We start from the raw sequence: 14,629 nt of genomic DNA on the forward strand, positions 1-14,629 counted from the left end.
TTTATACATCATCTGAAAGCTGAATACATAATCTTTCCATTGATATTAGGTTTGTTAGGATATGACAACATTTGGCCAAGATACAACTATTTGAAAATCTGGAAACTGAGGGTGCAGAAAAATCGAAATATTGAGAAAATCGCCTTTAAAGTTGTCCATTTCTATAGGCGATTGTGCTGCATCCACTCACAAAAATATATTTTTTATATATTTAAGGTGGGAAATTTACTAAATATCTTCATGGATCATGATCTTTACTTAATATCCTGATGATTTTTGGCATAAAAGAAAAATCGATAATTTTTACCCATACAATGTTTTGTTGGCTATTGCCACAAATATACCCGTGCTACTTAAGACTGGTTTTGTGATCCAGGGTCACATATGTTTACATATATGTTCATATATGTTTTAACTTTTGCAAATTGTTTCATTTGAAATTTAAAAAGTTAACATTTTCAGTTTATTTTTTTAGATAGACTATTTCATCTGTGGATAGTGCTCTACCACTTCCCCCAGACACATTTTTCCTACTGGTCAGGGATCAAACCAGCAACCCTTCGGTTACAAGCCCAAAGCCCTAACCAGTAGGCCACAGCCCTTTACTGACTTTGTTGGTCTAAAATGACATTTTTATGTAGGAAAGAACACACAGAATGCAGAGTTTTTTCCCCTATTTTTACAGAATTGATTACAGTTATTTAATAGTGTGTGTATGCAGTGCTAGACACTGAGTTCTATCTATTGTTTAAGTGTACTTCACTGTTGGAGCGTCACTGTTATACTTGCATCATAAATATTGTGCATATTTTCAATATTTAAATGACTTCAGGAAAGATGTCAATAAAACAACAATAAATCTAATAATTGCACTTAGTGTTAGGTACGTGACACCTTATATGGCCTAATAGTCCTAGGAAAGCAACTATCTTACATTGCAGTCATTTAATGTAAGTACAGTATTTATTATAGCTGTGTGTCATAATACAGTAGTGAAATATGGTAGCCTAATGTTGTATATAGGGGAAAAGGTAGAGGAATTACTATGATCAAAATTCATTTTCGACCCTTCTTTAGCAAGCTAAACATTTTATGAACATATATTTTTTCATATATTTTACATTACATGTTATAAATGTAAATATATTTCACACTTAACATCATATATTTTTGTTATATTTCAGAATATATTTCAAAATGATAAATATAAGTGAACAACAATGCAAATATATTGTATTTGGACATGTATTTGGAATATGTGCCACATATATTTTTGACACTTTAAAATATATTTCAATATATTTCTTTTGTGTATGGTTGGTGTAGGAGCGTTGTGTGATACATCATAGTACTCCAAACGTGTCATTCACTCATATTTTTGTATTTCAGAAAAGCGCCTTGTTGCTTGCTCATTATAGGGTATTATATTATAAATGCATTAATTATATTATATTATATTATATTATATTATATTATATTATATTATATTATATTATATTATTTGAACTTTTATGGAACCTTTAAAAGTTAAAACTTGGATTCAAGACACTCTTGATACTCAGCACACTTGTGATGTGAATAAGGTTTAATGTAATCATACAGATGAGATATTAGTGTTGTACTATTGTATCTTGTTGAAAAAATCACACAAAGGCTAATTATTTGCTGAAATAAACAGGTTTATTAAGAAAGGTACTTTTACATTAAACATTCATATTATATGACTTCAGTAAATGCTCCTTTCAAGTGTTAAAGATTCATTCTTCTTTGGCCTGAGAAAGAAGGGAGAGTTAAACATTAGTCTTATTAACAAAAATGTTCTTCACTTTACATAATGAAGAGAATACAGATGTGCAAATGTCATACAGGATATGTAACATCAGCTAAATGCAATTATTATAGTTCCACTACTACTTCTAAGAGGTAGTTCATATATTTGGATAAACAAGTTGAATAAATAATGCAAAAAAACTCATCTACTTAGTCTAACCTTTCCAGAATCACGGCTCTTTACTCTGAGCTTGTTGACCTGAGACTCGGAAATGTCAGCACGCTCCTCAGCCTCCTCAAGCTCATGCTGCACCTTCCTCAACTTGGACAGGTGAGCATTGCCTTGCTCCTCCTAAAGTTTTTTTTAAAATATGGTTCATGTATCACGTTTCATCAAATTAGCTTTCCAATATAAATAATTACAGTGTCAAAATGTTCTATTCGATTTTACATACCGCCTCTTCAGACTGCCTCTTGTAGACTTTGACCTTCAGCTGCAGTTTGTCAACCAAATCCTGGAGTCTGGCGATGTTCTTCTTGTCCTCATCAGTCTTCAAAAAATACACATTTACAAAATTAAGCATTGATCCTTTACTAAAAATAGGCATTGTCAGTACATACACTATTACACAGACTCTTTTGTCCGAACAACCTTGTGAGGAATATGGTCATACCTGATAAGTGAGCTCTTTCACTCTCCTCTCATATTTGCGGACACCTTTAACAGCATCAGCTCCACGTCTCTGCTCAGCTTCAACTTCAGCCTCAAGCTCACGGACCTAAAGAACATATTATTTTTATTCAAACAAATCATAATATAACATACTTCACCTTGCCCATATCATAACTATAATGAGGCTTACTCTGGACTCCAACTTCTGGAGTTGTTTCTTTCCTCCTTTCATGGCCAGATTCTCAGCCTCATCCAGACGGTGCTGCAGGTCCTTCACTGTGACCTCCAGATTCTTCTTCATCCTCTCAAGGTGAGAACTGGTGTCCTGCTCCTTCTTCAGCTCTTCTGCCATCATTGCAGCCTTTTGCATTAATACAGAAAGTCATTAGATCCACATTTTTTATGTAAAATTTATGTAAGCGTCTTATGAAACATTTGGCAGCTACTGTTTCTCACATCAGTGATGGCCTTCTTGGCCTTCTCCTCTGCATTTCTGGCTTCCTGTACAGTGTCATCAACTTCACTCTGGACATGAACAAGGTCAGCCTCAAGCTTCTTCTTGGTGTTCAGGAGACTTGTGTTCTACAAAATGGAAAGCAACAGTTTCAACATTTTGAATGATGCTCTCAATTTCCTTAATTTCAGGGAAACAATATGCCCTTACCTGAGAGTGCAGCAGCCCAACACGCTCACTGATATCCACCAGCTCTTGTTCAGCCACTTTGCGGCCTCTCTCTGTCTGCTCCAGAGCAGCTCTCAGCTCCTCAATCTCAGACTGCATCAGAGTGTTTCTGCGCTCCACCATGGCCACCTGCTCCTTCATGTCTTCCTGTCCTCTCTGGGCATCATCAAGGTGCAGTTGGGCATCCTGAACATAACAATAGCTTTAGAATGAGCTTTCGATGTGATTTCTGCTACGCTGAACTTACCATATGTTCGATTATTTAAAACAATATATGAATGCGTCCCAAAATCAAAAAGAAGAATTCCTATGCCTACCTTGAGTTGTCCCTGAACGTTTCTGAGCTGTTTCTGGGCCTCAGCAGCCTGGCGATTGGAGTGGCTCAGCTGAATCTCCATCTCATTAAGGTCTCCCTCCATCTTCTTCTTGATTCTCAGGGCATCATTCCTGCTCCTGACTTCAGAGTCCAGAGTGCCCTGCATGGATTCAATGACTCTCTGGCTGTTCCTCTTGATCTGCTCCATCTCCTCATCCTTCTCTGCAAGCTTCCTGTCAATCTCTCCCTTGATCTGGTTTAGCTCAAGCTGGACACGAAGAATCTTGGACTCCTCATGTTCCAGTGTACCCTATGAAAAATAAAACAACATTTAAATATAAGAATGAAAATACACACAGTGTGTTGATGAATACAACAACACAGTATGATGGTTCTAGCAAGAATTCCATATTAATCTCCAGATACTCACTTCAGCCTCTTCCAGAGCCGTCTGAATTTCTGACTTCTCAGTCTCCACTGTCTTCTTAGCCTTTTCCAGCTCATGGATGCTCTTACCAGTCTCACCTAACTGCTCTGTCAGATCTGAAATTTCCTCTATAGAGAGAAAAACATATAATATGTATCATAATGCACATGCATTAATCATATGTGCTTACTTTTTAATGTTCACTGAGAATTAGAACATTTAAAGGGATAGTTCACCCAAAAATTTAAATGTTATCATTAATTAATTACTCACCCTCATGTCATAACAAACCCGTAAGACTTTCGTTCATCTTTGGAACACAAATGAAGATCTTTTTGATGAAATTTGAAAGCTTTCTGTCCCTCCATAGACAGCTACATCATTTATTATTTGACACTTCAAAAAGGTTGTAAAGAGATCATAAAACTAATCCATATGAATTGAGCTCTCAGATTTCATCAAAAAGATCTTAATTTGTGTTCCGAAGATGAACAAAAGTCTCACGAGTTTGGAACGACATGAGGGTCAGTAATTAGTCAAATAATATTTATTTTGGGTGAACAATCCCTTTAAGTTTTTTTTTTCTAATTTAACGGTTTCATTCTTACGCTGCAGATTCTTGTTCTCTCTCTTAAGGGTCTCCAGCTGATCCAGGCTCTCCTCATAGGAGTTCTTCATCTTGAACAGTTCAGTGCTGAGTGAACGAGCCTCTTTCTGGGCACCTTCCAGCTCGGCCTGACCTTCCTCATATTTCTGCTTCCATTCTGCCAGGACCTTTGGTGGAGATATTTTAGGATAGACTTTGTTTAAAAAATGTTGAACAAAGCAATACTTTACAAAGAGAATATAATATGACTAAAACTGTTTACCTTGTCGAAGTTCTTCTGCTTCTTGTCAAGGTTGGCAGCCAAACCATTGGCTCTCTCCACATCGATCATGAGGTCCTCCACCTCACCCTGGAGTCTCTGTTTGGTCTTCTCCAGAGATGCACATTTGGAGTTTACGGCCTCAACTTGTTCCTCTGCCTCTTGCAGACGCTGAGCCAGCTTCTTCCTGTTAAGTAATACACATTATTTTTAATTCTAATCTATAAAATAGCTGTGAGAGTTAGGAATATTATACAGTAATATACATACTTGGACTCTTCAAGCTCCTCCGTGCGCTGGATGGCATCAGTTTCATATTTGGTTCTCCACTGAGCAACCTCACTGTTGGCCTTTGACATTCCCCGCTGCAGCTCAGCCTTTGCCTCCTGCTCTTCCTCAAACTGCTCACGGAGCAGGTCACAGTCATGACGGGCTGATTGCACAGCATGGGCCAGTGCATTCTTAGCCTAAGGGACAAAGTCGCATACTATTATTGTATTATTGTCTCTACTACAGTAAAGTAATTGACAAGTATGTGCATGAATTGATAATGCTGAATTACCTTAACCTCCTCTTCAATCAGCCTCTTAAGCTCCTCAATTTGCTGAGTGGAAGCTTGTTTGCCTCTGGTGAGCTGAGAAACCAGAGCCTCCTTCTCCTCCAGCTGACGGCCAAACTCACCTGTATAGATTTAGATTCACTGTGTCAGACTTTTCTATGTCTCTATCAGTTTATTTCAAAACAAATGGATGTAAGATTGTATCAGTGTTACAGTCAGAAATTTACAGCCGAACAATCTTAATACACTATTATTTTTGATTAAGTATTGTTGATAATTATTGTTAATTACTGACATTAATTACTTTTGATATAATATTAATTTGTTCATGAGTTACCATTTTCAGTTTGAAATCTTGCACTTTGAGTACTGAGATCATTTAACTGACGAACGTTCTCGTCATTCTTGGACTTAATTTCACTAAGTTGGTCCTCAAGTGTGCGGCACATCTTCTCAAGATTGCCCTGCAAATACAAAAGTCATTAGATATTTGAAACAACTTCAAGACTTGTTGCATGTGACCCGTGCTGGCAAAATGAGTCACAATGAGCACATTTTCAAAAATGAGTTATTGTTATTTACTTTTAATCTTATCAAAAAACCTTCATGTTTGATGATGTATGATTTGTTGGAATCAGACAAAAAAAGGACTGCGCAAGTCAATAGAGTCATCAAAGTATATTTTGAGAACAATCTAGTTAAAGTTTTCTGAAGGATCCAAAACAAAATCACCTAGTAACCATACCTTAAAATCCATGGTAATACCACCAAATTTGGCACACACCAAATCAAAACCAAATATTTATAGGAAAAATATATATTAAAAAATGTTCTATGATACCACAATTGTTTGATTAACATTAATGAGACAGCAGCCTGTATATTGAGACCTACTGTAGTGCACGTATCTAATATAATGTTACATAGCAGATGTTTTTCCCCAACAGTTAACCAAACGTTCACTTAAGGCATAACAGATAAGGTTTACGTGAATATTCGCCAAGACAGATATTTTTGAAATACTGCAATTCTGTGGACATGTGTATTTTGGGATTGCGTGCTGTCTGAAAGGCGTCTTTGTGCTTTGTGTTGATCTGTCAGTCAGTTACAAGTAAGATCATTTTGTTTACATCAGCATGAGTTTAAAAATCATATTTCATTGGTTCAGACTTAAGCTATCGAGAATTCGCTATGAATATTAAAACCTGTGCTGAGGGGAAGCACCAGTCGTTGAGAAGCGAGTAAAGAAAAAGTAATGGATTATTAGAACAAAGGAAAGATTTAGGAAGGTACACCTCTCAGAAAACGTAAAAGTAAAGATCATTTTAGATGTTTAATTACTATTTGGAGCATTGGGATCGCTAAAAGATGACTTAATTAACCAATTTTTGTGAATGAAAATGAAATTCGACCAAAATGTACATTTGCCTGTAGCTCATAATTAGCACATGCGTATTCTGACTCATTTTGCCAGCATGGGTCACATATATTCTTTAGAATATTTCCCAACCTTTGCTTTGGCAACAGCTTCCATGTTGCTGGAAAGATCATCAATCTCCATTTTGAATTCGCTCTTCTCTTTCTCAAGCTTCTGCTTGACACGCTGCAGGTTGTCGATTTGCTCTCCCAGCTCGGCCACACTGTCTGCCTGCTTCTTGCGGAGGGCACCAGCAGTAGCTTCATGCTGGAGGGTGGACTCTTCAAGATCACGACGCAGCTTCTGGAATTCAGCTTCACGCTTCTTATTCATCTCAATCTGAGCAGAAGTGGCTCCTCCAGCCTCCTCAAGCCTCTCACTGATCTCCTCAAGTTCCCTGGAGAGATCAGCTCTCTGCTTCTCAACCTTGGCACGAGCAGCGCGCTCAGCCTCGATCTCTTCCTCCAGTTCCTCAATGCGGGCCTATGGTGGCAAGTAGTTCATTATATTTTTGGTTATCTGTATTTGATCATAATGATGTAATGTTTGAAAAATCTCAAAATACCTGAAGCTCCTTGATTTTCTTCTGGAGTTGAGCACCTAGAGATTGTTCATCTTCAATCTTGCTGAGCAGCTGACTTGTTTCAAAGTCTTTCCTGTTCAACAATAAGTACTTGTAAAAAAAACATAACACAACAATAAAAAAATTCAATGTTTTCAAAGATTTCCTGCTTTAATTACTTTTTTATTTTCTCATCAGATTGCTGCTTGTCATTCTCCAGGTCCATGACGGACTCTTGAGATAATTTCAGGTCTCCTTCAAGCTTTCTCTTGGTTCTCTCCAGGTCCATGCGGAGCTTCTTCTCTTGTTCAAGGGAACCCTCAAGCTACAGGACAATGATATATAAAATATGTTCACAGCAGAAAACAGTTGATTTGATGAATTAATATAATTAATTTACATAATCAACTCACATCATCAACTTGCTGCTCAAGCTTTGTCTTGGATTTGGTCAGGGTGTTGACTTTGTCCTCCTCGGCCTGAAGATCATCCAGTGTCTGCTGATGTGACTCTTGGAGGGCTTTCTTCTCCTTCGTAACCTTAGCAATGCTCTCATCCTGAGCTGCCATTTCCTCAGTCAAGTTCTTGACCTGTAGGATTTTTTGTTCCAAGTAAACTTAAATATTACAATTCAGATTCTATATCAATATATAAAATAGAGATTAAATCTAATCTTAAACCAACTCAATCTCCAACCTTATTCTCAGTGGCATGTTTCTCCTTCTCCACTTTAGCCAAGGTGAGCTCCAGGTCATCAATGTCTTTCTTCAGCTCAGAGCACTCATCCTCCAGTTTCCTCTTCTTGGCTGTCAGTTCAGCATTGATTTCTTCCTCATCCTCCAGTCTCTCAGTTGTCTCCTTGAGTTTAGCTTCAAGTTGGATTTTGCTTTTGATCAGACCCTCACACCTCTCCTCAGCATCTGAGAGACCCTCAGATTCCTGTTAGTAAAATAGATTGCTATTTCATTGGAAACAACCTTGCTCATTTTTAATGTAGCCAAAATTCAGTTAATTATAAAATATACTCACAGATGCTACTTGCAGCTGCAGATCATTTTTCTCTTGCAACAGTGCTACCATCTTCTCTTCAAGCTCCTTCTTTCTGGCTTCAGCCTTAACCAAAGCCTCTTTGCATTTTGTATAGTCCTCTTTCATGTTTGCCAGCTCCTTCTCAGTCTCTGCACTCTGAAGCAGAGGCTTAATCTTGTAATAAACCTTCATCCATGGCCAGTGTTTGACATTCATGAATGAACGGATGTTGTATTGGATGGTGTAAATCGACTCCCTGTGAATAATTCATCATTAAATGGCATAATCATTATTAGGTTTGCACAGTTATCATTGATGTCATATTTACTCATGACAATAATCACCTCCTCTCCGTCATTTTCACATACTCCCTCCTCATCACGTAGCCACGACAGAGAGCCTGAGTCATTGTGACCAGAGCAGCCAGTTTCTCATCACGCATCTCCTCAAGAACACCCAGAAGACCAGCTTTGAAGAACACCTGAATTTATGTAAAACAGTAAATCAAAATATATTGATTTAAACTGTATAAGCTAAATGACCATGATCACTGAATCTTTGAAATTTGAAAAGCTAAATAATGAACCTTTGTATGTCCAAATCTGTAGTCGTCATGATTAATGTCGATGGATCCCAGGAGTTTCTCACTGGCCTTCTTGTTATCCATAAACTGTCCCTCTGGGATAACACCGGCATTCAGCACCTTGTATCTGTGGAAAATTTATCAAAATACTTCATATCTTTTAATTAGGAGCCTCCTAGGAAATGTTGTTTTCATTTGGTCCCATTTACCTCTGCTTAAAGTCACCATATTGGATTCTGCTGGGGAAGCCCTTTGTGCAGATTCTGATACCCTCCAGAACACCGTTACACCTCAGCTGGTGGATAACCAGGAAGTTCTCCATGAGACCTAAAACGAACAGTTTACACCATGAACTTGGTAAATTAACTTCATCATATATATTGAGAACCAAAATATCTGTACTTTTAAAAAAAAATAGTTTACCTGGAGTCTTGGACTCATTAGGAATCAGGCAACGCACAAAGTGAGGGTGAGTGGCCCTCAAGTTGGTCATGAGTTTGCCCAAGTTCTCCTGTGGAGAATAGAAAAAGGTTGGCATGCTTTGTATTTCTTTTTTTTCTTTTTTTCTAAAATAAAGCAATATTGCTGTGATGTCATCTCTATACATACCCTGAACTGGGAGGACACAGTCTGCATGGAGCCACCCTTCTTCTTGCCTCCCTTTTTAGTAGTATCTATTGAGATAAAATACAAAGGAACATGTATAAATGCAAAAACAAGAAAGAAAGTTCAAAACTGAATCAAAGTTTGGTTAAATAGATTTTTTCTTTACCCTCAACAACAGGTGGGTAGAGAGTAGCCAGCAGTTTGACAGAAGACTTCTGGTACAGCAGCAGAACAGAATCATTTAGTGGATCCTTGTTCTTGTCCAGCCAGCCAGTGACATTGTAGTCCACAGTTCCAGCGTAGTGAACCAGGGAGAAGTGGGCTTCAGCCTTGCCTTTGGCAGGCTTTGGTTTCTCGAAAGCTTTGTTCTTGCCAAGATGCTGATCATATAGCTTGTTCTTGAAGGAAGCATCTGAAGCCTTGGGGAACATGCACTCCTCTTCAAGGATGGAGAAGATACCCATGGGCTGTATATAAAAATGTTTTGTTTATTATAAAAAAAATTTAGATTTGGAGAATAGGATCAATGGAAATTAATAAATTCATAAACCATTGATAACCTTCTCAATGAGCTCAATGCAAGAAGCCAAGTCCATGCCGAAGTCAATGAACTCCCAAACAATGCCCTCCTTCTTGTACTCCTCTTGCTCCAGCACAAACATGGTGTGGTTGAAAAACTGTTGCAGTTTCTCATTGGTGAAGTTGATACACAGCTGCTCCATGCTGTTGTACTAGAGGACAAAAAATGACAGAAACATTTACTACCTTCTGAATATCATTCATTTTGACATAAAAAGAGATAAAATAATCATTCTTACATCAAAGATCTCAAAGCCAGCAATATCCAGCACGCCAATGTAGAAATTTCTTTGTTGTTTTGTGTCCAACATCTGGTTGATACGAATGACCATCCACAAGAACATCCTCTCATAGATAGATTTGGCCAAGGCGCTAACAGAGTTGTACACCTGTAAGTAGAATAGAGTGGATATTTTATTCTGCTTCTGCAATAATTAGCCAGAATTTTAGGTTAAACACATGGCATGCTGGAAATGTTACTATACCTGTTGCACGGTCTGGCCTTTGGTCACATACTCATTTCCGACCTTGACTCTGGGGTAGCACAAACCCTTCAGCATATCAGCAGAGTTCAAACCCAGAAGGTAGGCGATTTTGTCAGCCTCTGTTAAATACATTTTAAAATAAATTATCTTTGCTCTATAGAGTCTTTTGTGTAAAATTATAATAAATCAGGCTCTAGGTACTTTCCCTTTTATTTTTAGATTTATTGATATGCATGCAACTTCTAGTTTATATTTACACTAAACATTTTATACACAGTTTCTGTTATCAGCAAAGTCAGTGCAGTGGTTACTATTTTAAAGCCCAGGATAACACAAGTCTCACCCTCTGTGCCATCAGGCTCAGCCTGCTCCTCACGCTGCTTCTGCTTGAACTTCATGTTACCATGATGAAGCACCGCTCCAGTGAACTTGTAGATGCCCATTTTATCCTCACTTGTGAAACCAAGAATGTCAATAGCTTCCTGTAAATTACAGAGAATAATAAAAAATATGATTTGCCATATTTAAATAGAATATGTCAATATTTAAATAGCAATGACTCACATCAGTAGCATCCAGCTCAACTTTATCATCAATGCTGGCCACTGTGATCTGACCCTGACTGCACATGGGGAAGTCATAGGGGTTGGTGGTGATGAGCGACATTTCTGTAAAATACACAGCATTAATGAAAGAGCATCTTACAATATTATCTGAAACATTGAATGAATGAAATATGTGCACCTACCAACAATCTCAGGCTTATGGTTGGTCATCATTTGGAAGAAGATGTGGTAGCCTCTCTCATCTGGAAGCTGGAATGACACTCTAGACTTCTCCAGCAGATCTGTTGAGAGAACGTACTTGAGTCACAAGCATCTGAAGAGTGACAGACAAAGACAACTGTTCAGGATGGATCAATTAAATAATGTCCACCTACATGTCTCAATGTCAGCACTAGCCAGTTTTCCAGTGGTGCCGAAGTGAATTCTGATGAATTTACCCTGTTTAAATCATAATAGTATAATACATAAATAATAATGATTATAATCTCTTTATAGAAAACTCTGTACAGTAAAATTGAACACAACTGACCATCTGTACTGTAAATAAACAGTGGTTAACTTACAAAACGAGAGGAGTTGTCATTTCTCACAGTCTTGGCATTACCATAAGACTCAAGCAGAGGGTTGGCAGCAATGATCTGGTCCTCAAGAGAGCCCTGTAATGTTTGAAGGGTTTTCATTTATTTTCAATTGTTTTTCTATTTCATGACTAAACACAATTTATAGGCATTTCACAAATTCACATATCGTATAGTTAGTGAGATGAGTGTAAATCATCATCTTTTAAAATAATATATATGACATATTTTTGTATCTCATACCTTTATTTTACTGGCCTCTTTCTTGACACCTGACACTGCAACTGTGGCAAAGTACTGGATGACACGTTTCGTGTTCACAGTCTTTCCAGCACCAGATTCTCCACTGGTTTATAAGAGATCAGAAGACAGAAGTTTGAAAGACATGTAGACTTTTCAAAGTATATTCAATCTTTGTTCAGTCTTAAATTCTGTTTTTTAAATATCTCCATAAATTTTCCATCTATGTTATACTTTTCATTTTTGTCATGGTCTGAAATTAAATTAAAATACTTACGTAATTAGGACAGACTGGTTTTCTCTATCTGTTGATTGAAATTTGTAATAAAAAAATCCGGTTAATATTTATTAACAACATCTACTTCATCTTAATTAATTCTGTAGAATTTAATTCCATAATGTCTTACCACACTGCATGAACTGATATGCGTTGTCAGAGACAGAGAAGATGTGGGGTGGAGCCTCCATACGCTTTTTGCCTCTGTAGGCAGACACCACTTCCGCATCATACACTGGGAGCCACTTGTAGGGGTTCACAGTTGCGCAGAAGAGTCCAGAGTAGGTCTGAAATGAGCAGAGACGTGGTCAGATTGCAACAACACAGAAAAAATGAACTTAAATGTTTTATATGTCAATTCAGAACTTACGTAGATCATCCATGCAGCATAACGCTCTTTGAGGTTATACAGCACAGAGGCTTCATTGAGATGGGTCATCATGGCCATGTCCTCAATCTTGTCATACTTGGGAGGATTCATTGGGTAGACATCTTCTTCCTTAGCAACTCTCTCCTATAAATTTGATAAATTAGATATTAGATATAAAAGAAAACAATGTAATAAGTAATTTAATGAGTATCTACATGAAATGGAAATTCTAATTTACCTCCTTAGTGTCAAGCAAAACAACTGTGACTTTGCCACCGTCTTTGCTCTTGATTGTTCCCTTGAGGTACAACTCTTTGACATCAGCCACATAGCAGGCAGCCTTGGCATCAAACGGTTTGGCCTGAGCCTCCATTCTCTCCCTCTCAGGCTTACGAAGGTAAATGGCAGCTTTGCCATAAGCGGCCATCTCCGCGTCTGTACTCATGGTGGCGGCTTACTAAAGAGAGAAAATACCAACTTATCCATTACAAATTTCATAAATATTTAACAAAGGCAAGACACAAAAAAAATATAAAACACATGAATTGTGTTAGGAAAGAGGCATATTCCTAAGTGTAGGCTTACAAATGAATACAGACACATAAAACAATACTAGATAAACATTTAGATGCTTCAAGCAAGAAGCAGGTAAGGGGCCCATTAATGGGAAAAATGTCGATTGAATATGTCTTTCTGGTGATGAAATTGAAATGCTGGTGTCAGGGGATGGCACATACAGTACAATATGAATTGTGGCATATATGAAGTTTCAGGACCGACTATGAGTCTCACTTGTGGTCTCTCTGCCTGAGTGCAGCTACGTGTATGAAACAGACAAATATTTCCTGACAAATATTAAGAAATTTATGTCACAGATTTGTTTTCATTATATTAACTTTTCTAATGATTTATATTTATGTAAATCTCATGATGGATTATTATAGCAACACTGCATCCCAAGTTTGAATTTAATCAGACCATCAGTTCTGTAGTTTGAACCAATTTCATGTTTTGCTCTATTATAGCATCATCAATTGGCCCTTTCCCGCTTCTTTTTCTTTTTCCTCTTCCTCAGACTGAGTCTGCACAGAAATGTGTCAAATGTCCTCTGCATTTGGGCCAAATTTGTATATATTTCCCACAAGGGGTTATATGGGCTCTCATAGACTCAAAAGTGGAAGAAGAAAAACAGAATACAATACAACACAACACAATAAAAGCGAATACAATAGGTGGTATATTTGGCACCAAAATAAAGGGTCAATGGGACCCCTTCCTTAAATTCAAACACAATTCTTTGTAAATAAATTACATAGGTTTTTAAAAAAAGCATGCTTCACCAGTTTCCGTCTATAATACAGACTATAACAACTGTTTTCCTCTACCCTAATCCACACACTGAATCATAAACTCACTTACCTTTTGTCCTTGAGACCAGATGAAATGTTCACTACCCTTGGATAAAAAAAAAAAAAAAAATCATTACAATGTATTAATAGAAACAAAAAACACAATTACTTTGAGTACAGACGCATAAGTGATGATGTTAAATTCCTTTCAGTCACAGTCAGCACAGGCTCTTACCACTTGATGGAACTTCTCTTCTCTTCTCTGCATCTCTTCTGGTCTACCCTCTTGGCTTTTATAGAAGTTGATCATGCACACTAAGCAGAATCTATACATGGGCAACCTCATATATTTTGATATATGATGAGCTTTCTTGACCCATTTTATAAGAAATGTATGGACAGACTGACAGACATCCTACCTGATGAAATCAGTTATAATTCAAACCTTTATTGTTCAAAAATATATAGCCTAGGTCACAAATTCCATTTCAAAGTTCTTGTGTATTATAATTATTTATTTTTAGTCTATTAATATCTTACTTTGACATATGACACACACTGAAGTAAATAAATCCTTTTTTGGAAAGAGGGTACATTCAGCCACCCCTCCCCTTTTTTTTAAATCAGAAAACATTTCACCTTTTCACCCATGGAAGTTCTTGTAGAAGGCTAATGTGGCAGCATTTGGGCTAAAC

The 14,629-nt window shown here is 37.4% G+C and overlaps 1 protein-coding gene across 1 annotated transcript; it reads right to left on the reverse strand.

Annotated features, from left to right (window-relative positions):
* Positions 1-1,655: 1,655 nt before the first annotated feature.
* Positions 1,656-14,265, reverse strand: LOC309499360 (myosin heavy chain, fast skeletal muscle-like). The gene is made up of 41 exons (XM_082170585.1): positions 14,170-14,265; positions 14,005-14,040; positions 12,824-13,042; positions 12,586-12,729; positions 12,346-12,502; positions 12,216-12,243; positions 11,942-12,044; positions 11,684-11,776; positions 11,495-11,558; positions 11,303-11,401; positions 11,119-11,222; positions 10,898-11,036; positions 10,555-10,673; positions 10,309-10,458; positions 10,051-10,221; positions 9,657-9,957; positions 9,494-9,558; positions 9,308-9,395; positions 9,094-9,211; positions 8,888-9,011; positions 8,646-8,782; positions 8,302-8,557; positions 7,969-8,211; positions 7,686-7,862; positions 7,452-7,597; positions 7,276-7,366; positions 6,804-7,193; positions 5,631-5,757; positions 5,297-5,415; positions 5,005-5,201; positions 4,738-4,921; positions 4,477-4,642; positions 3,872-3,996; positions 3,443-3,751; positions 3,108-3,311; positions 2,900-3,025; positions 2,634-2,804; positions 2,445-2,549; positions 2,226-2,321; positions 1,991-2,122; positions 1,656-1,772 (listed from the first exon to the last, which is right to left on the reverse strand). Exons 3-41 carry the CDS (start codon positions 13,028-13,030, stop codon positions 1,758-1,760), a joined length of 5,790 nt encoding a protein of 1,929 aa, XP_082026711.1. The 5' UTR covers positions 13,031-13,042; positions 14,005-14,040; positions 14,170-14,265; the 3' UTR covers positions 1,656-1,757.
* Between the last annotated feature and the right edge of the window lie 364 nt (positions 14,266-14,629).

This window comes from Leuciscus leuciscus (genome assembly GCF_965113295.1).
Source record: "Leuciscus leuciscus genome assembly, chromosome: 5".
Taxonomy (NCBI): domain Eukaryota; kingdom Metazoa; phylum Chordata; class Actinopteri; order Cypriniformes; family Leuciscidae; genus Leuciscus; species Leuciscus leuciscus.

What these genes read in the sequence shown, in the direction of transcription:
- LOC309499360 (XM_082170585.1), bottom strand. Translation starts at nt 13,030, where the DNA reads ATGAGTACAGACGCGGAGATGGCCGCTTATGGCAAAGCTGCCATTTAC. An exon ending in TATGGTGACTTTAAGCAGAG is followed by an intron (nt 9,012 to 9,093) that starts GTAAATGGGACC and finishes AATTTTCCACAG; the next exon opens with ATACAAGGTGCTGAATGCCG. An exon ending in CGGCTCTGGAAGAGGCTGAA is followed by an intron (nt 3,752 to 3,871) that starts GTGAGTATCTGG and finishes TATTTTTCATAG; the next exon opens with GGTACACTGGAACATGAGGA.